We start from the raw sequence: 21,391 nt of genomic DNA on the forward strand, positions 1-21,391 counted from the left end.
CGCACCCGCCGCCCGCGGCCGCCCGCCCGAGCCAGTGCCCGCCCGCTGCCGCTCGCCGCGCCCGGCCCAACGGCCGCTGCCACGCATGCGCCGCCCGACGCGGGGAGGAGAGGGGGCCGCGGCCTTGCCTCACTCGGCTGCCTCCCGCCGGCCGCGGTCTGGCGCGCAGTGCCCGGAGGGGCTCCGGGGCGGCGGGAGGAGGCAACTGCGGCCCCTGGCGCCTGCCGGGCCGGCTGTCGCCAGGGGCCATCTATCCCCGGGGTCCATCCTGCCGGCCCCGTGAGCCGTCAGGCCTGGCTTCCCGGGCTGACGGGACCGCTAAGGGGATGGCGGTCGGTGCCTTAGCGCCCAGCCCGTTCCCCGCCGGCGGGGAGCTGGGACAGGGAGAACGGCGAGCGTCTGCGGACCAGTAAAGAATCGCGTACGATGCGCAGGGCGTACGCGCGGGTAAACGGTGAAACGGGGCCCAGCCCCGCGGGCCTGGCACTGGTGAGCGTCAGGCGGCTGCGCCCGGCCCGGGCACCCTGCCTGGGGAAAGGCGGTGTTCGTGTGGAGGGGCCGGCCCTTCCCATGGCCTCTGGGGCCTGGAAGATACAATTTGTGAGGAAATACTGGACAAGTTGAATCTGTTCGGCCAGAAGAGATGACAGAAGGGGGTGTAGGGGGAGTGTTCAGGCATGTCAAAGGATGGTTGTAAACAGACAAAGAGTAATCCATGTCCCCCACTGTGACAGGAACGATGAGAGGAGGCCTAAATACTAACTTATTACCACAGTAAATTATTTAAAATAATACAAGGATTGGAATAGGTGGCTTGGGAGATTATACACACTTCAGCTGAACTCTCCAGGAACAGCCGCGCAAACACCTCAGAAACAGCACATATGCTCGACTGGGTGCTGAGCAGATAGCTGAGCCAGGTGGCCCCTGCAGGCCTTGCCCAAATCTTTTGTACTGTCACTGGTCACCCACGAGCTTGTTTATTATTTATCAGGCAGGTGTTTGAGTTTCCACAGCTGTGACTATGGTGTGCAGCTGAGCTGAGCATCGCAGTACTGGGCCTCATGTCAAATCCCGCTGTTCTGGTTCAATGCCTAATCAGATACCACATCACAAGAGCATCATTTTATAACCTAGTTCCTCAGATACTAATAACTGCACTAAATGCTAAGAAGTAGAAAAACAGGTCTGTAATGTCTGCAGAGTCTAAAATACTTCAGGGTACTTTGTGCAAGGTGTCATGAAACAATTAGCATTCTCAGAAAGTTGTATTTGGGTACCACTAAAGCAAGTGACTGCCATTTTGAAATCCAAACACAGGGTATTTGAACCAGATTATAAGAAAATTGTTGCTCGGTTTTTTCCTCCCTTACAGAAATCCTCATGCCAAAATCCAACAACTTTTATAATGGAAGAAGAAAGGATAATCTTTGCATGCAGGCCTTAGATGCACTTAACTATCTTGTATGCAATTCAAAACATTCGTGTCATAAAAACAAAATTAGGAGAATATGTCAAAATGGAAGCCTATCTAAATAAAACTATTGTAAATCCATTTATCCTGAAAGTATATATATTACATGCATTAGAGTAAAGAAATTTGTTAAGGTTTATTCAAGTTAGGCAGTGATTTATAAAACTAAAATGTAGAAGCGTCAAGAACTTACAGTAAACACCATACAGGTAACTTTGCTTGCTAGAAATAACTGTTAAGAAATTGCTGTTTGTGTTGCTGGACAACTGCACTCATGCTGATAGTTTAACAGGAACAGATTTACATTTGCAGATCTAATAGAGAAGAAGTCATGTTGAACATGACCTAACTAATTCCTTTGTGGCTGAAAGAACAGCTCCAAACAGATTTGTGAAAGACTGCGATTTGGCTTAAGGGAAGAGGGGATTTTTCAGAAAAGTCCAAAAGTTCAGGGCATAAAAAAGTTTTTATACAGCATGACTAGTATTCTGATTTTAAAATAGCTTCACTGGTACTTTGTTTCTACTTACAATAGTGATGCATTTGCTGTGGACTTCATTGAAAATACCAGAGGAATATGAGAACCCGCCCCCCTCCCCCCCCCCCCCATGCACTCATACAAGAACGATCTTGATTTCATTATATGACTGATTATCTGTGTGCTGGGAAGTGTCTGGATTATATTTTGACACAGGGTAACTACCAAGAGAAAAACAGGATTTCCTAGGCTTTTCCTCCTGCTGAGCTTCAGATTTTTTCCTAATGTATAGAATATTATGACTTTTTGGTTTCACTTGTTTTATTATTCCAGTTACTTGCATTTCCTCCTGTCTTCAGTCATCTTGGCGTATGAATGTATTGTTAATAAACTTGCTCTCTGCACATCTACATTTACTTTATTATTTGGAGGCTATTACAATTATTTAGGCATGGAAATGTATAATCTGATATGCTTGTCAACCCTTGAAATATGCAGCAAAGACGTTTTCTGGGGTGTTGGTAATGCATCAGACAAAGCAGGCAAAGAATCCTTAATACCATTTCAGAAATGAATCAAATCTTATTTCTTATTTCTTTGATTGCTTATAGGATCTGCTTTGTCTATACATGCTACAAGCAGTATGACTTAATTCACATTTTGTATATGTGATTTATGTAAATACTGATGGGAAATTTGACATTTAGACTAATAGAAGATAACTCATTATTAGCTTTTTTAATAGAAAGACATTTCTTATATGGGCAGGAAATTGCCATAACACATTTACTGATTTATTGCAGTATTTTACTCTCAGATCTTCAAAACGAACTGTCGTAGCTCTTCACAGTTAATAGCATTTGAGGTTAACCGGAGCTATCACCACGGAAGAGGTAGGACAGCCCAGCGGACAACCTCCATTAACTGAGGGCGCTGCTTAAACCTGGCAACAGCTGCGTTTCTGGAGATCCAGGTAGGTTAATCTGATTTCTTTCTGTTTAAAGGAGGAGTTCCACAAATACACTAATATTGAAAGGAGAAACAACAAATCTGACAGTGGTCTTACATAAATCTCAATTAGTCCAGTAAGAATGATTAATTTGACCTCAGTGTGCTCAGAATCAGAGCAATCCTGGTTTCTTGTGACAGCTCTTAGGAATGGTATTCCTGGAGCGGCCCCTTGCTCATTTACTTGACATGTCTTTAGTTTGTCTGAGCGGTCAGTGAGGTTAAATTTATTTTACAGCTTTCTTTTCTATTACCTGTGTGGGTCAGTTACAAAAATGTGTATCGACCCGGCTTGTTAACGCGCACAAAGCAGTGCTTCCCTTTGACTTTGCCTGAAAGTGTTACTTGCGAGTTGGGTCCCCAGGCAAGAGGGACGTTTGTTCTTTCCTGGTATGAAACTTTTGACACAGCTCGTTTCCCCGGCAGTCTTCGCCCACGCCAGGGTCAGTTGATACTTGTCTCAAGTTCTGGTAGCAGCCGCCGCAGTCTGCCAGGCTTCTCTGGTGCTGGAAGGTTGGAAAATCCTCTGTGCCTTGCCAGCGTTCGCTGCCGCCCGCCGCTGCAGCACGAAGGGGCGGCAGGGGAGGAGGGCGACCTGCCCGCTCCCGCACCAGCCCTGCGCGGCCGGCGGCTGGATTCCGCCGAGTGACAGCGGGCCTGGGCGCAGCCCGCGCCCCCGACCCCGCCGCCGCGGCCCGCCCTCCACAGCCCCTTTCCCCGCCCCTCGCCGCGGGCCCGCTGCTCGCCGGGCGAGATGCGGCGCCGGGCGCTGCTGCTGGCGCCGGGCCTGGCCCTCGCCCTAGGCCTGGCCCTGGCGGCCCTGGGCGCGGCGCACGGGCAGCACCGCGCCGACTACGACCGGGAGGCGCTGCTCGGCGGACAGGTGGGGGCGGCGCCTCCGGCCCCCGGCGGGGAACGGGACGGGACGCGGCGGCGGGCGGGAGCGGGCCGGCCAGGCCGCGGGGTGGACGCTTTCCGCCGCCCGTCGGGCTGGGCCAGCTCCGGGGCGGCCCCGGGAGCGGCGGGCTGACGCGCGGTTCGCTCTGCCGCAGGAGGAGGCGGAGGAGTACGCGCGGCTTAGCCCGGCGGAGCAGCAGCGGCGGCTGAGGGCCATCGTGAAGAAGATCGACTCGGACGCGGACGGGCTTCTCACCGCGGGTAACGGAGCGGCCGGGCCGGGCCGGGCGGGGAGCGGGCCGCGGGCCTTGTCCGCGCCCTCAGGGGCGGGGGCGGCAACCAGTGCGCGCTCCCAGTGGAACCGCCGGTGACTCACGACAAACACCGACGCGCTTGCCCAGGGCGTTAGAAGCGCCCCCGCGCGCGCAGGGCGCCCCCAGCCCCTGCGGTGCGGTGCTGCGGTGGGGGGCGGCCCCCGACGGCCGCGGGGCGCCCGGGTGAGCGGGGCGCCGAGCTGCGAGTACGGGCTTTGCGCGGGGTCTGCGCCTTGCCGGGCTGGAGGCGCCTCGACTCGAGCGGATTCCTGTGTTTCAGACCCTGTTTGTGCAACTCGGAGGGCATGTTGGAGAGACAAAGGAAGTATATGGCGGCCGTAACACTGCGTGGTGACACAGGGGGATCGTGTGTTCGTTTCATCACGGTGTAGTGCCACATACCTCTTCTCGGACAGGCTTTTGTCAGTCAGACTTGTGAAGTCCCTGCTAAACTCCGGCCCTTTCTTTCAGAACACCATCATGATGCTTTCTTAATTTAATTTTAAAACTCATTACAAAAATGTACTTTTGTTGTTTGGCAGCGATTTTGAAAAAAAACCCAAGAGTCTCGCACAAGCACACACACAGAATTAAGTAATATTACAGAAGTGGTATTAATATATCACATCTTCTCTCACTGTTAGCTTCCAAATGGAGACACCGCTAATAAGTAAAAAGTTCTCAAGCAGTGTTTGGCAATACGCTGACAAATAACAGAGCTGAAAAAGCTTTGATGCCCTAAGTTTCTTAGTGTAAAAACACATCCCACTGTGAGTTTTCCTTTGGGAAGTGATGGTAAGGCAAGGTTCCATTGGACTGAAACCCAGGCACAATATATACTGTGAGGGTGGAGTACGGTTGAGATTTCTATACTTAAGGCCTCTTCCCTTCCAGCTTTCACACTGTGAACTGCCTGTTGTTTATTACAGGGATTAGCCATCCCACCAAATTTACACACTGTTTCAACTCTACACCATCAGATGCAGAAACACTGAAACAACTGCTGTTCATTAGTTTCAGCACATTATGTGAAAGACATTCAAGAGATATAGTTGATCTTGTCTTTAAAACCATATTTTGTCCCCTCACATAGAAAAATTCCTCCATCATTCATGTCCCAGTGAGCTAAATAAGGGTACTTTCTCAGCTGAAAACTAGTAAGACTCTTCTTACAGGCTTTTAGTGATCCAGTTCACTATATAGCTATGTGAACGCTACCTGTAATAATTTTTTCCTGCCACTTCCCGTGTGTATCAGAGGGACGCATCATGCTTTTTCTGGCAGCACCAGTAGAAGACAGATTAAAGTAACTGTAATTCTAGCCTAAGGATATCAATGGGGAAATGGTACTACAAAAGTAAACCCAAAGGCTGTAGCTGTGATCCATTCTCTCATTCAGTTAGCTTGAAAAAAGCCATAGCATGGAGGAAACGGATTGTTTTGCTTTTAACTAACTTCTTGCCTATATGGTTACATCTGAATTGCAGAGTACATTACAGACTGAATAGACCTGTGGTATCTTTACAGGTTTTATAGTGCAGATGATGCTGGTTTTATTTTATTATTTTTTTAATGTTTTCCACAGATGAGCTGAGCTCCTGGATACAGCAGTCTTTTAAACACTATGTTATGCAAGAAGCTAAGCAGCACTTCAATGACTATGACAAAGATAGTGATGGATTAGTGTCTTGGAAGGAGTATAATATGCAAATGTACGATCGTGTAATTGATTTTGATGAGGACACTGTCTTGGAGGATCAAGAAGAAGAATCATTTCGACAGGTAAAATGTTTCAGCATCAGTTTCTCTAAGCTTTATTTTGATGGAATAAGATGGGTAGAGAAACAGTAGCAGCTGGCACATGTTTTAACAGTTTCATCTATCTGGGATAGGGGAATAATTGAAGGAAAGTAATGGAGTATTAAAGCTGCTACAAACAAAACAAAGACAGAATGAAATTGTACCTCCCGAGTATATTTTGCTAGCTGAGCAGAGTATGTCTATTGACAGTCTTACCACAGAGCACTGTCTGCAGCCATCATCTTAAAACAAGATGGCAATCTATTAGATTAGGTCTGCAGCCTAACCAGTGTCCTGCCTTCAGCAGAGGCCAGTACCACTGGTGGTGGAGGTAAAGGAAATGCTTGTGCTCTTTAACCCTCTTCATTATACTGTTCTATCCACTTTTTCAGTTATTTCTCAAGTACCCGGTGTGGGGTGTTGCTATTGCCTGCTGTAGCATTTTCTGTCCGTTAGAGACCCATAGAGAAAGCAATAGCAATTCAGACATTTTCAGCAATCAAAATGCAACTCTGATGGCTAAAACTGTATGTATAAACAACAGAAGTTATGGATTGATTTAATGTATGCAAGCAGATACTTAAGAGTGGAAAGAGGCAAGAGAGACAGGGGGAAATGTTCACCAAGAATCACCACACTGCAAAACTTTTTTTCTTTCAAGTTACACATTTGTAAGTATATGTAAATATTTCCCAAAAAGAGAGTGACTATTCTGGCCTGAGGTTTTCTGTTGGTTTTTTTTTGTTTGTTTTGTTTTGTGTTTTCCCCCCTTTGAGGATTGCTTTGGCTGCTTTTAGAAAAGTAGTAGTAGATAATATAGGATCTTGGCAGAACTGAAGCTAAAATAGATAATGGACAGGGGATTGTACTCACTGAAAAATTGTAGCACCTTGGAGGTTGCTAATTACATAGCTTTTAAATAAAACCAGGCTTTAAATGGAACTACCAGTCAAAGTGTTGATTCCATGTTCGAGATACAGCCATTATAGATACACATGCTGAGCTAGAGCCTACTCACTTGCTTACGCTATACTTTTTGACTGCTTGCTAGGTTTTCATGCTTGCTGACTTCTTCAACATACATTGTAAAGAGCAAAATTAGCAGCATTGTACAAGCGTATGTCAGCCATCTTCAGCGTTTTCCTTACATTTGGAAATTGGTGATCCTGCTCTGATCAAAATGGAAGAGTTAAGACTACGGCATTGATTTAGAATTGTCATCAAGTAACCATGAATTTACCAGAAGGTGGCAGCCTTGTTAATCCTGTTTCAAAAAACAGACTTTCCCTCTGCAAGCTCATGTTGCAGCCTAATGCTTTCTGTAGTCAGTCCTTCTGAATTGCCTTCCTATTTAAACTCTCACCTAAAGTCAGCTTTTCTTCAAAAGTACATTTAATTATTTTGCAGAATAGTTAAGATCTTATACTTTATTTGTTACATGTTATGCTCTGTATTAATCAGGTTAGCCTAATTTTGAGAGAAGTGTCAATAAATAGGATATAAACTAGGAAGTACAATTTCAAATGGTTATTTTTAAAGCATTTGTGATCTGTGGTTTGCTGGCCACTCCCTTACCCAGATCAGAGTCACACTGGTGGCACAATGGGCTTAATCACAGGATTCCAAAATTTTTATAGTTCACATCACATGCAGTTTGAGTAGAGATCAGTTATCAATGGTGTGGGTCGTTACTTTGTCTGAAGAGACTGTATGAAATGAAACGAGAAAAGAAATACAATATTTTTCTACATTTGGAATACAGAAACAGGAAGTGCAACAACATTCAGAAATAAGAGCTTGCCTGCTTAGTGTGGATATTACTTATTTTGAAAAGGCATGCCAATATTTATACCTAAAATGGATTAGAGAAGTGACTGTGCTTTGAAATATGATCAGATGTAATGGGCAGCAGTCTTGTATTAAAAGAATCTGTCTAATCCTTCAGCACTTAAAATGGCTTCTGAAAAGACATTTTACATACATAATATTTCACGATCTTCTTTGAACTACAAACAGCCCTTGACAGAAATCAGATATGGATCCAGAAGGTTAAATGCCCTTAAAATTAAATTTTGGAATTTGTAGTGGCTACTATTAATTATAATAATTATACTCCACTAGATGAGTTTGGGAATCAGTGACTTTTAGAAGAGGATGCATGTATAAAGACAAGACTTCTTGGTCTTTTCATGTATTTCCCTTTTGTGTTTTTGAAGCCTTGCTGTGTTTTAAATGTCTCCTTAAATTGAAAAGAAAGTTTTTATGTGATTCTTAGAATAAAACTACCTCAATTAAAAATGCTGTCCTCATTGCTCTGGGTGAGCTCTTTGTAATGAAAATATAACATCAGTATAATATGAATAGGTAATGTGAAGCAATATTCTAATGGAGCTTACAGCCAGCTGCTAAAATGGTTTTCCTTTTCATTAAGTGCTCTAACTAAATATGTTTTCTAAGCTTCATTTAAAGGAGAAAAAGCGTTTTGAAAAAGCTAATAGAGATGATGTGCCTGATCTAAATGTGGATGAATTTGTTGCTTTTGAACATCCTGAAGAAGTGGAGTATATGACGGTAAGATTTAGAGTGTCTTTATCAGCCTCTGTATATAGATACAACATCTTGTTAATAAATGTGCTTTAGCCCCAGTACTATAGGAAGTGTGCTTTTGAGCAGTTAATGTGTATTGCTTTTACAGACCAAATTAAAAATCAGGTAGTGCATTGTGGATCCAGTGCTGGAGGTCAGGAGCTGGAGCAGTATTGAAATCTGTTTCAAGAACTAGTATTGCACAACTATCCCAGACTTTTGGGATGCCTTAACCATCTCTAAACTCTGTTAGGTTGGAAATACATCAGTGAGATTTTGACTTGAAGAAGTTTTGTGCCTATGTCAGAGTTCAGTTCCCATTAGGGGGACTTACAGGAAAGATTTCTCTGCACAGGAAAAGGGCCAAGTGCCGGTTACTCTCACTTTGCTTAAAGGGACACAGTAGACACTTTTCTGGCCAAAAAAAAAGAGCATTCAAGGCTGTATGAAGCTTTAATATTGACTGCACTATGGTCAGAGTTGGGGGGTTATTATCTCAGCCAGGAACACTTTGTCACTGGTCATGTGTTTCAACACTGCTATGACTGTTGGTGTCATTCCAGCTCGGTATTGACACTTGACCTCAATTAAAAGTACATTGGTGCTTTTCTGCAATAGAGCTTCAGTTCTGGCTGTCTGATGCTGCAGAGCCAGCTGCCAGGAGGAGTGCCATGCAAACAGTGTCTCTGTTTGTGTTGACATAACTGTTGATTATGGACGAACAAGAAAAGACAGAACTGTGAGAACAGGCACACTGGCTTCACTGGGAAACACAGGACCAGAAGACCAACCAGTTTTCCTAACAGTTTCTTAGAAGTTGAAAAAATGCAAATTAGTGAATATATCACATGCAAAAAGAACAGTGAAATGAGATGATACAGCTTTGTACAAATTCATGTGTCTCAGCTACTTTTCTATTTTTGAATTATGCTGAAGGATTCCAACACTGTACACCTTTCAGATTTGGTTTTCATAAGATCGGACATCCTAAACTCCTAAGAACACATTTGTTTTGTTGCACAAGAGCCAATCACTGGACTAGGCTGCATAAAACAGAAAAGCAGATTTGAAATGAGGGAGTCTTTACTTCAAAGAATACCTTATTGCTCTAAAATGATTTATTGCTGTTTCTCTTGATTGAAAGTTGCTAATTCTTCACAAACTGCTATTTTTGCTTTTTGTATATATACAAAAGGACTTTGTCATTCAGGAGGCTTTAGAAGAACATGATAAAGATGGTGATGGATTTGTTAGCCTGGAAGAATTCCTTGGTGATTACAGAAGAGACCCAAGTAAGGAAAAGGGGCTGGGGCATGAAGGAAGGAACAGACAAAAGCTTTTGGAATGGGGTGAATTGTATGCACCTTTATTTTCAGCTTCACACACCTCCACCTACAGGTTCTGAGTAACATTACCCTGTCTGTTAGAGTAATTCAGTTTCCTGGTACTGGGCATAGCAGCTCATTATTTCAGTCTGCCCTGTATGTATTTGGCAGTAGTTTGCGTATAGCACATTCCACTGTTTCCTTGCACGTTACGTATTGTTTTCCTAAAGACTGAAGCATGTACTAGGTATGCAGCTGAAATAAGATGCAGTTTTGCTAACTGAACACATCTGTGAAACCCGCCAGTATGAATGTAAGGTTAAACTTCCTGGGTCTTTTGTCAGCCTAAAGTGATAGCTGTTAGCTTTTCGTTAGAAGGATGGAAGCTCTGTGTGTTTCAGGAGGTGGAGGGGAAGTGTAAGGAGCCTTCTCACTGTACCAGATATCAAAAGGCTATTTGCTTTCACTTTTTGTTTTTTCCACGCTTGCCCTTCCTTAAACTTACCTATTCCTTCTTTAGCAAGAAAAAGAACACTTACCTGGTGTTTATCAATACTTTTCTCTAACTATGTCACTAATAGAGAAATATTTTATATGTTGTATTTTACTTGCTGCAAGATAAGGCAGATATATCCTCCAGTTCCAGAAAGACTGGTAGCTTGAGGCATCTGGAAAGTCTGCTTGGTCCTAAGGAGTGCTAGTTCTTAAGTGTGGATTAGCATGTTAGCAGGAGAAAATGTTTAAGCCACATGAGGATATGGAGAAATTGGGGAACAGTCAGTTTTTCATCACTCAAATCAACCACCTGGATTTTCACCTTTTATAACCATCTTTGTTTGCCAGAGCCAGTAAAACAATAGATCTCTGATGCAGCTGCAGGGTTCTTTATCTTTTTCCTGCTCTGCCTTGAAAAAAGCTTTTGCAAGCCAGTCTATCCAGATTTGTTGGAAAGGAGTCAAATTGTTGCTAGGGTCCTTGCAGTAATAGAGAAGATAACAGCTTTGTCATTAAAACTTGTTAGCAAGAATTCAGAATCAGCTATAATTGTAGAAAATACATCAACTTTTCTCCAAATGGCCATCTCTTCTGCAGAAAGCATTTGTACAGCACACTTTGAAATGACTAATAAACTACATGGTGGGTCTGATTTCATAATTGTCTTGTGGTTTTGGCAACAAATTGTGTATGGTGAATTGTGACGTTAAGAGATAATCTGCTTGCAAAGCTAGATGGTAGAAAGGAAAGAGAGAGACTTCAGTCTTTTTGTTCTTTTATAGTAGCAACCTAATTATTTTTAAACTCTTATTTATCTGCTTGCGATGCCAACTACTTTTGACTTTCATAACGTTTAGGAAGCCTTAATAACTATTTGTGCTTGTCTGCAGTGTCTATCAGTTTGATGAATGGCTTCTAAATTTCTTGAGTTAGAGACAAGTTTAAGGCTGCTGGCTAGGTTGCAGTATGCAATAGCAGTGCATAATAGAAAACAAGTATACAAATGAACAAATAAATAACAACAGTAAATGAAATTGCTTTGGATATATTCCAGTTATTTTAGAAAACAAAAAAATTAGACAGTAAACTAATTTGAAAGCCTGCAGTGTTGGCCTGAGACTGTTGAGCCTGCACTAATCAAGAGCTTTGCCTTCTCTGTTACCTGTCGCAGATGGACCTCCCTTGATGTTAAGGCAAGGGAATTGACAGTAGAATGTTACCAAAAACTTCGTATGGCCTTATAATTTCATGATCCCACATACTGAAAAACACTATTTATTTGCCTGCTTTTTGGGACACTTTAAGGCTTTTCCCTCCATTAAGTGCCGAGATGACCTGTGTCTGAGGCCTGTAGTACAGCTCATATTGCTGTCACATGGTACTGTCCACGTGCTATCTGCAACACGATTGCTTTACATTAATGGAGAGAGTAATCTTAACTTCGTCAAGACAAATACTGCAGATGTAAGATACCTATTCAGTGTTTTTCCTACTGATATATCAGCTGACCCAATAAGTAGGAAACCATCTCCTTGGCGACACAGTCGATAGAAAGTATGCTTTCTCCACTATCAATTTGGGTAATTGTGGAGATACTAAAATAAACAGTTCAGTTGATGTTAAACCTTGAATTAAATGTCTGCTTAGTTCTACTGTAAATTTACAGTCTTACTATTATCTTAGCTTGAAAATCCTGTTTTATTCTATACAAATATTTTTTTTCATATGTAGACAGATGCATTGATTTAATCTATTGGGACTGGTCTGTAAGGTTTGTCTTTGTGTAGTGAGATCACTTTCATATTAATGTTTTATGAGATTAAGTGAATTTGGTAAGGGCAAAAGGTGAAAACATCTGCTTTAAGGTAAAGAGTGGCTTTCAGTTTTACAAATGTGTCTTACTAGCTGCAAGGGAAGATCCAGAATGGATACTTGTTGAGAAGGATCGGTTTGTGAATGACTATGACAAGGATAACGATGGAAAACTGGACCCGCAAGAGCTGTTGTCTTGGATAGTACCTAATAATCAGGGTATTGCACAAGAGGAGGTATGTGTTTTGATTGCTGTTTAGATTTTAATTTTGAAAGTATCACAACAAAATGATAGATGCATTCAGATTTATCATATCTTAGTAGTTGAAAAAGAACATTTAGTAGATCTTTGCATGTATTTTTAACCTTGTTTCAGTTTGACAAAGAATGCAGGTCCTTGAACTGCATTAGGCAAATTTGAAGTTCCTATTAATTGTATGAACGTTTGTAAATTGGCAAAGTGCTTTTCTACAGGTTTAAATAGCTTATCTGGTTTGACTTAAAGGTACAGTGTTGTAATGGGTTATTTTTTCATTATTGTAGATAAATCTATTGAGATACACTACTAAAATAAGCTGTTGTATACTGACAGCATAGTTTTGAAACAAAAATTGATTGTGATTCTTCTGACTGCATAAATCACCATAATTTGTAGAACTAAAAACTTGTCTTTTCATAAGTACACGGAAATGGAAGCATTCCATGATTCAAGATGCTGTAATGCAAACTTTGGTGATGATAATTAAAATGGTTTAATCAGGGGTAGAACATCGTAATAGGTTTAAGTGGATTCTCATTTTAGCTGTCTGTATTTTTTTGTAGCAGGCAGTAGAAGCACTGAGTGTTCCAGAATAACCTGTTTCAGTAAGCACGCTTTACAGTCACGAACTGCAGCAGAGAGGATTTCTGCCTTTCCACTAGTAACTTTTTATCTTGATTGGTCCAAGTCTCTTTCCTTTGCACTGGAGGATTTTGGTGTTCAGAATGGCAGGAACAACAGGTCTTCCCATGCCTCCATAATGCCTAGTAAAGAGGGGAGATGCTTTGTGCCAAATAGTATAGCTTTTCTGCTGTGTTGGAGCATCTCGTTACTGAGGTCCCACCTCTTCCTTTTCAGCTCTGTTGATGACAGAAAAAGCAATGTGGCTAGCACACAGCACTGGGAGCTCACGTATCTAACCTTGTAGGAAGCTAAGCTGTTAAGTTGCTCTAGTAATATTTTTGTAAATGTGGATCTGCAAGTCTTTGCACAGACTTCTAACGTCTGACTCTTGAGGCTGGCTGGTTCCTGTTTTGCAGAAACAATACTGTTCTGACATCGGCTCTGGATGGTGTTGAGTCTATTCATACCTGTGTTGGCTTGGTTGGTTGGTTGGTTGTTTTTTTAGCAGTTCTTTGCTATTTATTCAAATTTTAGCTTCGAAGAAATCTTTTTTTTTTCTTTGTTTCTCTAATGTGCTGTTATTTTTCTTCAGTTAATATAAGGGCTTAGCATCATCACCTGTCCTAAAGAGAAGGTAGCATTGACTTAAGTCATAAACTGCTGCTTGAAAGCTGAATATTGCAGTTGTATTTCAGCATTTCAAAAACAACTTGAGAAACCTGGTAACTAAATAACATAACAAGAGAAAAATTACTATGCATTCCATTTACAGGAATTATTATATGTTTACCAAGATGCTTTGTTTTAATAAACTTTTAGTTTTTACCATGCAGAGTGCTTTTAAGATCTGCTTGGCTGACATTAGTCCCTGTTATTTTGTTCGGTCCTTTTTTGGTGGTGTAGTCAGCTTAAATGTAGGTAATAGTTAATTTTTAACAAAAATCACTAAGCAGTTACACGGAACCAAACCAATCAGAAAAAGTAGGAACAGAAGGATTCTCTAAATCATTGTATTAATAGATGTTTAGCAAAGGAAAAAAAACCCACCCATGTAATACTGGCTCCTCTCTTTCTCAGGAGTAATAGATGGGATAGAGCTGCTGTACTAGCTTGCTAGCTTTCAGCTGTGTGGTACTTGTGAATAAGCTGCAGCTGAAAAATTGTGCACTTGTTTTCTTGTTTTACTGCTGAACTTCCTTTTATAACACATAAATAAGCAAAGATCTGGGAATTATTTTAACTTGCAGTTTCATTTGACAGTCACGATTTAGTATTTAAAAGTTTTTCAGAAAAGCAGGCTTTTACTTTCAGCAAATGAGGGAAAACATGAATTGCTACCCAAAGTTGAAGTTCCTATGCATAGATGGCTCTCTTGTCCACTGTTGAAGGTAGAAAACCCTTTTTCATGATGCACATCACATACTTTCTAGTTACATTTTAATGATGAATTACAGCCATGGAGCATTTTTTTTGCAAATCGTAAATAGACAGAGAATATCCAGCTACAAATCTCTGTCTGTCCTTTCTTGTTTTGGGTTTGGTTTTTCTTAATATGCACATATGGTGGAAAAGTGTCTCCAGACATTCAGGGAATAGAACATGGCTTAGCACAGCAGATGCCTCCAGAGTGGAAAGCAAGCATGCCTACAGCTTAACCTGTAAGCAATGCTTATCTTGTCAGACACAGAGTAAGAATGTGACTGAGATAACTGGTGCACACTTCTGAAAGAGGATGCTCATCCCCAGTGCAACTTAGATAGACAGATTTTAAACTCCTTGTAAAATAGAGTGTAGATTTCACAGAAATCTAATATCTTTCGTTACACAGAGTGTGCTGGATTCTGTTAGTGAGGGACAGAACATGTTAGATGCTGCCTGCAAGGAAGGAGAAGGTTTGTATGCTTACTTGAAGACTGTATTAGCTCAAATCCTAGTTGAGGTCCCACACATCAAGGACTTGCTGTCATTCAGTGCCTGAACGTCCAGAGGGGCTCTCTGAAAACACAGGGGCTCTAGCTGACATGCTAGCTTACATTTTCTGCAGATGATGCACTGAAGACAAACATGTACTGCACTCACCCGTGGATTTCAAGGACAAGGGGCTGCCAGGAAGATGATTAATCTTTTCTGGTTTAATACTGTCTTCTGCCCTCGAAGTAAAGCTATGGGTTTGACGTTGATTTGTTGCTTTAGAATTGATAGTGAGGGTAGAGGTTTAATACTATGATTTTGCCACCAAATAAAAGAGGCCAATGGAAAAAAACTGAGGAAGGAAAGGCTCTTTGCTGAATGTAAAATCTTGCCTAGCTTGTTACAAATAGTAGTGGTGTGGCAAGACTTTGACAAAGCCATTCTAAAAGCATTATTTATAAATGCTAGTATCTATTAACTGTGCACATGGTGTTCCATTTATTTTAAAGGCTCTTCACCTTATTGAAGAAATGGATTTGAATGATGATAAAAAGCTTTCTGAAGCAGAAATTCTTAAGAACCAGGATTTGTTTCTTAACAGTGAAGCGACGGATTATGGTAGGCAGCTTCACGATGAACGTTTCTATCATGAAGAACTTTAGATTATTTATTTTGTAATCGGTTTTTCTTCCCTTTCTTTCATTTGGAGCTTTTGTTAAAAGCCCCTGTGAGCTATGTTGCAAGTTTTATGCTGTAATTACAGTACACTAATATTTGTGTAAATAATGTGCATTCAAAACTTAATTGCCCTCCTGCAGACTTCCTTGGGCCTCTTCTGGCCTTCAAGATTAATCTTACTTAGTTCCAAAATAATATTGTGTTGGGAAATAAATTACTCCAGGGGTAGTACTGTATCGTGAAGAGTTGTTCTGTGGTACTTGAAGAAAGTGGAGAATCTAAATGGTTCTGAAAGAATGCAAAACGTAGTATAACTTGAGAGACTACTATTTTTTCTAATTAGTATAATTATGGTGGGGAGTGGGGAAGATGGGGGGATGTTTAGAGTCAGTATTAACTGTGTTTTATTTAATACGTTTGGAGAAACACTTAGATTAATGCCTCAATTGTTTAAGAGGTTTCAACTTAAATGGTTTCTATAAAGTGTTTTATTGTATCATAAGACTTGCTATTTTTACATCTATAGACAATACTTGTTTTTAATGTACAATTCTACAGCATTAGCAATAAATGGTATTTTACAGTGTTGAGACTCTCTTCATTTGTTGGATTAAAACTTAAAATATTCTGTCTTTCTGTGTTTGTCCATTTATTAATTACTGTGGGCCACCTATAACAACTCTTGAAACGTGAACAGTGTATGCAATGTACATAATGTACAATGGCAACATTCTTGGCTTTTATAAACCAAAGACATCATCTCATACAGATGCCAAAGAAGATTCAAAAAAAGCAACATGCATTTAGCACTTTCTGGACAAGTGTGCAAAAACAATTGTGTTTGGGGTTTTTTTTATTTTGCAAGATATGGAACTCCAAAGCACCAAGGTATTATATAGTATTTGTAGTAATAAACTCTGAAAGTCAGCTTTGGTTGAGAGCTCCACAATTACCATTCATGAAAGTGAGTACTGTCCTATTAAGTGATTGATTGACATGGTCTGAGAGGTTAATGGCATGGCAGAATAAATTTAGGAAAGTACATATATTTGCTTTTTATCTCACAGAAAGTCACAGAAATTAGCTGAGTATTCTAAACAAAGACAGCCTTGAAGAACAGGTAGTGTAGAGTGTATTAGGCTTTTTTTTGATTCCTAGGTAACTAGCTCCTGTAATGCTCTTGCAATGTTCTTCTTGACTGATGTTTTCCTTCCTGCCAAATTTCTTTTTCTTGAGTGAAAGCAGTTAGTTCTGCCTTTGTTTTTTTCCCAATATATCATCTCTTAATTATTCTCAGAATAAACAGACATTTCCTTTTGACATAAGTTATGAAGTATCACCATTAGAAGGCGAGCAATTTTGATTCAGAACAAAAACTACATATACTTCTACTGTATATTTTTAGGTATCATAATGATAGACATGCAAAATGCTTTTTCAGTATTAGTGGTTGGGGTTTTTTCTACCCATAGTTTTTGGTTTAGTTCCTGGGAATATGAGTACAACTATTGCCGTGGTGGTGGTGGGATCTGATGTAAAAAAAAAAAAGAAGTCTAATTAAATCCAGTGTGCTTAGGAATATTAAAACAGTTGCTGTCGTCTTTGAAATATACCCAGAGTTGCCCATTTGTTATTATTCTTTATGGCATTTTTAAACGAGTCTTAATGACGTATTCAACTGCATATTTAGTATTAAAAATCTTGTCATCAACTTGAAAGTTCAACTTCCAAAACAAGGAGAAAAAAATAATGCCTTTGGAAGGATGCCACTATCCTTTGCATTTTACTCAGCTCCAAGTCATTTGCTGAATTGCAATAATTTGCATAAACCAAGAATAAGAAGTGGTGTAGTAAGACTAGTAAAATACCAAACAGCATAGCAGGGGTCCTCGAACTTTTTAAACAGGGGCCGGTGTGTGGATGAAGTGGCAGGCAGTCATCTGCAGCTGCTTGGTTCCCCCCCCCCAACCCCCAGCGGGGGGGTCTGTAAATACCGGGGGCCGGATTGAGGACCCTGGGGGGCTGTTATCCGGCCCACGGGCCATAGTTTGAGGACCCCTGATTTATACATCGACATCTTGGAGGCTGTGCCAAATACCCAATTTACTGCTTATTTTAATATTTTTGTAAGCCAATCGTGAGAGGCATTCTTAAAGCTTAGCTCACTGTAAGACAGAACTAGAACTACAGCTTCTGTTGCTTTGCAGCTCTTAATGTAATTTTATGGGCACTGAAAATGTACTTCAAAAGAAAACAGTAAAATCGTTAATGTAACCAAAATGTAGATTTGGAGAAATGCTAAGCTCAGTCCTTTAATAATGCTGTATTCTGTTGAATGTTTCTGTAATTCCTAGAGCAAATTAATCTAGACTTCTGATTTCTGATAATGTTTTTAAAGTTAGGCTTCTTTCACTTTAGGGTTAGAAGCTTAACAGTGCTTTCACAATCTTAGAAAGATTCGTGGCTTTTGATCGTTCAGTGTTCAGGTTGCGCAGATTGGCAGCCCACCACTTACATTCAATGATTTCCATCCAAGTATTCTACCCGAGCGTAGCTCCAGGATTGTCAGGGTTCTGCACTGACAGTCTCTTACCTAGTGTTTTTTAACTCTACTGAGAAAAAGTGCAATGAAGCAAAGTAGCGCTTACAACTGATGCACTGTAGATAGAAATTAAATAGAAACCTTAGTTCTAAGGAGTCAGAGTAGAGATTTTCAGCACTCCAGTGTGGCATATTTTGTTCTATGTATTTATAGAAGGAATGACTAGTACTGAATCGGGGATTACCAGAGCCTGTGAAAGTCACGCACAATAAAACTCAGGTTAGCCTAGTCCTTATGTTTGCTGTTGGCCCTATTCTTTGTAGAAAATTCAGAGCTTCCCTGTTCGGTGAAGGCTGAGAGCAGTGTCTGGTAGCTCCCTCCCCTCTGCCAAGTTTTACAGAAGGTTTTCCACAATATCCAAACTTTGAAAAAGTAAGAGTGTTTGTGCCTGGTTTCTTAGGGACATAACGCCTTGGCAGTCTCTCTGTGTTCCTATCCACCCCACTGCTATTGGAACTTTGATTCTTCTCTCATTTTCTTGCCAATCACAAACCTAACCAAACAACAAAAAATAATGAGGTTGTAGGGATGTTTTGGAAAGCAAGAGCAGATTCAGCTAATGCTACATTTCAACCCAGAATCCCCTTTTTGAGGAATGCGATTGTACTCAATTAAACAGCACAACTTCTACCTGTGGAAGTTTTATGAGCACAGTTCAGGTTCTGGTCAGTTGGAACAACTCAAAACAGTCAGTCTGAAGAAAACCAGAAAGTTCAAACGCAGAATTGAAACCATAGCTTTGACTTGCGGGGAGAATAAAAAGAGAGATGGTGAAGGTTAAGTGTCACATTTTCTTTGTTAATACACCGTGGTTTACGGTGAGGAGGCATCCTTCTTCAGCATGTTGTGCTGAAGGTCTCTGATCTCACTGTGTAAGCAGCATAATGTAGAATATTCCTAATTCAAATATTAAGGCTAGTAAAAGCACTTTGTCTCCATGTAGTAACCACTCAGGTTTCTTAGAGACTGAGCATTTTTCTTGGTGAGGTAACCTCATTCTCACCCTCAAAATTAGTTATCCCTGTTCAGGGGCAGTCCCCAGCTCAGTGGGAATATGCATTAGGATGGTTCCTTGATCATTCTTCCATGATGTCTAAGTGAGAGAGACTTTCAGAGGAACAAATACTGACTAAACTCAATGAAGAGAACAAAATTCTTCTGTTTGTTCCAAAATCCTTCCATTTCTAAAATCAATGATCTAGCAAAATGTGATTTCTAAACATGTCAGGTCAGGTGACAAGGGCAAAGGGAGACTAATATGACAGCAAGTAGATAAAGTATCAATGTTACAGAGCTTAGATTTGCAAAGGTTTCCAGAACATGAAGCAGCTCATCCATTTAATACTACAAAACCCCATCCTACCAGAAGCACAGTTATCTCAAGGAAAGTGGGTGGGTGACAGAACAAGGAAAAGTACATTGCTGGTCTGAAGAAGCCAGACTCCTCAGAGGTGCACAACGAAGGGAGAGGAGGCAATGGTCACAAGTGCCAGCAAGAGAAATTCTGACTAGATGAAAATGTCACGGTAGTGGTGGTTAAGCAGTGAAATGGGCCCAGAGAGGCAGTGGAAGAATTTCTGCCCTGGAGATAGTTGGAGCTCAAAAAGGACCTGGGGAACGTAATTCATCTTTGATGTTAGCCCTGCTTGGTGCCAGAGATTGAAGTGGAGGCCTGCCTTGCACGGACCAGGAGGCACAGATAATCCTCTTCAAAGTGATCCTGTCTAAACAATTTGGCAACACATGTTTGTTTTTTTCTATATTGTAAATTATTTTGAGGATGTGGCATTTCAAACTGCAAGCTATCCTTTCCTCTTCTGTCTTAAAAACCCCAGAGCTTGCTAGAAGTAACAAGAAAAACCTCTCAGGTGGAAACTGATCTCAATATTGGTTTTAAAGTAGCAGTTATTCTTGTTACATGTATATTGTATATGTATATAAATACACCTTCTCTATACAGAGGGTAGTGCCCCATGTGAAGTGCTTTGTGTCCTACTTACAAGAGGAAAAGTCACATTAAAGGGTAATTCCACAAGAATTTGGTCCTTAAAGCAGTATCCTTTGTGCTGCATAAATGCTGCTCACATGGATGTATACCAATGTCTCTGAATGAAGGCGCAGGGAAATACTTGTTCATGAAGAATGCTATTTTACCAGCCTCGCTGATCTATCAAAGCAAAAAGAAAGAAGCTGAAAAAACAATCCACAAGAAATTCGCTATAAATAAAAAGTTACATTGTTTTGAGAAAGCCGGAGATAAACCTTTCTTTTGAGAGTGTAACAGTAGAAAACCAAGACTGAGCAATGTTAAACATCAGGCATAATCACTCACCTAGCTGAAGTGTGATTCAGCTGATCAGCATTTCTGCATTTCAGATTTGCAAAAAGCACAAATGCTACAAATGCTTTTACCAGTTCCCTGTTCCTCTTTCTAGCTATCGAGGTAGGACTATGGCAAAATATCTGAGAAGGTGTTTTCTCAAACAGGTAGAGGATTACAGTGCTAACTAGTTTGTCTGAACTGTGTTAAGTTACATTTTCTCTGGCAATTAAAACAAATAGACTTTAATATTTCAGGCTGTTTACAATCATAAACACGCAAATAATTTATCTAAAAAAGTTGTTTTTTAAAGATTCTTTTAAAAGATCTTTCAGATGTTCACTGTTGACTTGCTCCAGTTTTGCATTTCTACTGAGAAAAAAAATAATTACGGAACAATGGGTGATGTTTCTAAATGAGGAAATGTGCAGAATATTTACTAAAAGCTGATGAAGGCATCTAAACTGTTGCCTCCCATGATGCTAAACAATTCACTGCGTTACTGAAGAAGGGACATTTTGTACAGAGACAGACCTGCTGGAAACGGTACATTTTGGACAAAGGTCCAATCGTTTGAGCTCAGCTGAAAATGCCATGATTCTGCACAAAGCATATTGGTGTCTTTGCAAATGCCAGTCTGAACAGCTGTTGCCTATGTGCGTACCCCCGTAGTATCAATCAGGTAAGATGATTTCTTTGCAAAGCATATCCTGAACTTCTGTCAGTTTCTGTGAATGTGAAGCCTGCTTGCTTTCTAGAATTCAGAGTAATTTCTGAGAAGTGGAAACCTCTTCAGCACTGCAGGCAT

The 21,391-nt window shown here is 41.0% G+C and overlaps 1 protein-coding gene across 2 annotated transcripts; it reads left to right on the forward strand.

The window, feature by feature from the left end:
* Positions 1–3,669: 3,669 nt before the first annotated feature.
* RCN2 (reticulocalbin 2) lies at positions 3,670–16,293 on the forward strand. Of its 2 annotated transcripts, none has more exons than XM_037394445.1 (7): positions 3,670–3,843; positions 4,013–4,118; positions 5,757–5,953; positions 8,429–8,542; positions 9,753–9,849; positions 12,283–12,425; positions 15,493–16,293. In XM_037394445.1, exons 1-7 carry the CDS (start codon positions 3,715–3,717, stop codon positions 15,643–15,645), a joined length of 939 nt encoding a protein of 312 aa, XP_037250342.1. In that variant the 5' UTR covers positions 3,670–3,714; the 3' UTR covers positions 15,646–16,293. The 2 variants fall into 2 exon arrangements, with proteins under 2 accessions (XP_037250342.1, XP_037250343.1); XM_037394446.1 differs by having other exon boundaries at positions 8,441–8,542.
* The last annotated feature ends 5,098 nt before the right edge of the window (positions 16,294–21,391 follow it).

This window comes from Falco rusticolus, chromosome 7 (genome assembly GCF_015220075.1).
Source record: "Falco rusticolus isolate bFalRus1 chromosome 7, bFalRus1.pri, whole genome shotgun sequence".
In the NCBI taxonomy this organism is placed as follows: domain Eukaryota; kingdom Metazoa; phylum Chordata; class Aves; order Falconiformes; family Falconidae; genus Falco; species Falco rusticolus.

What these genes read in the sequence shown, in the direction of transcription:
- RCN2 (XM_037394445.1), top strand. Translation starts at nt 3,715, where the DNA reads ATGCGGCGCCGGGCGCTGCTGCTGGCGCCGGGCCTGGCCCTCGCCCTA. An exon ending in AAGAAGAATCATTTCGACAG is followed by an intron (nt 5,954 to 8,428) that starts GTAAAATGTTTC and finishes ATGTTTTCTAAG; the next exon opens with CTTCATTTAAAGGAGAAAAA. An exon ending in AGGGTATTGCACAAGAGGAG is followed by an intron (nt 12,426 to 15,492) that starts GTATGTGTTTTG and finishes TTTATTTTAAAG; the next exon opens with GCTCTTCACCTTATTGAAGA.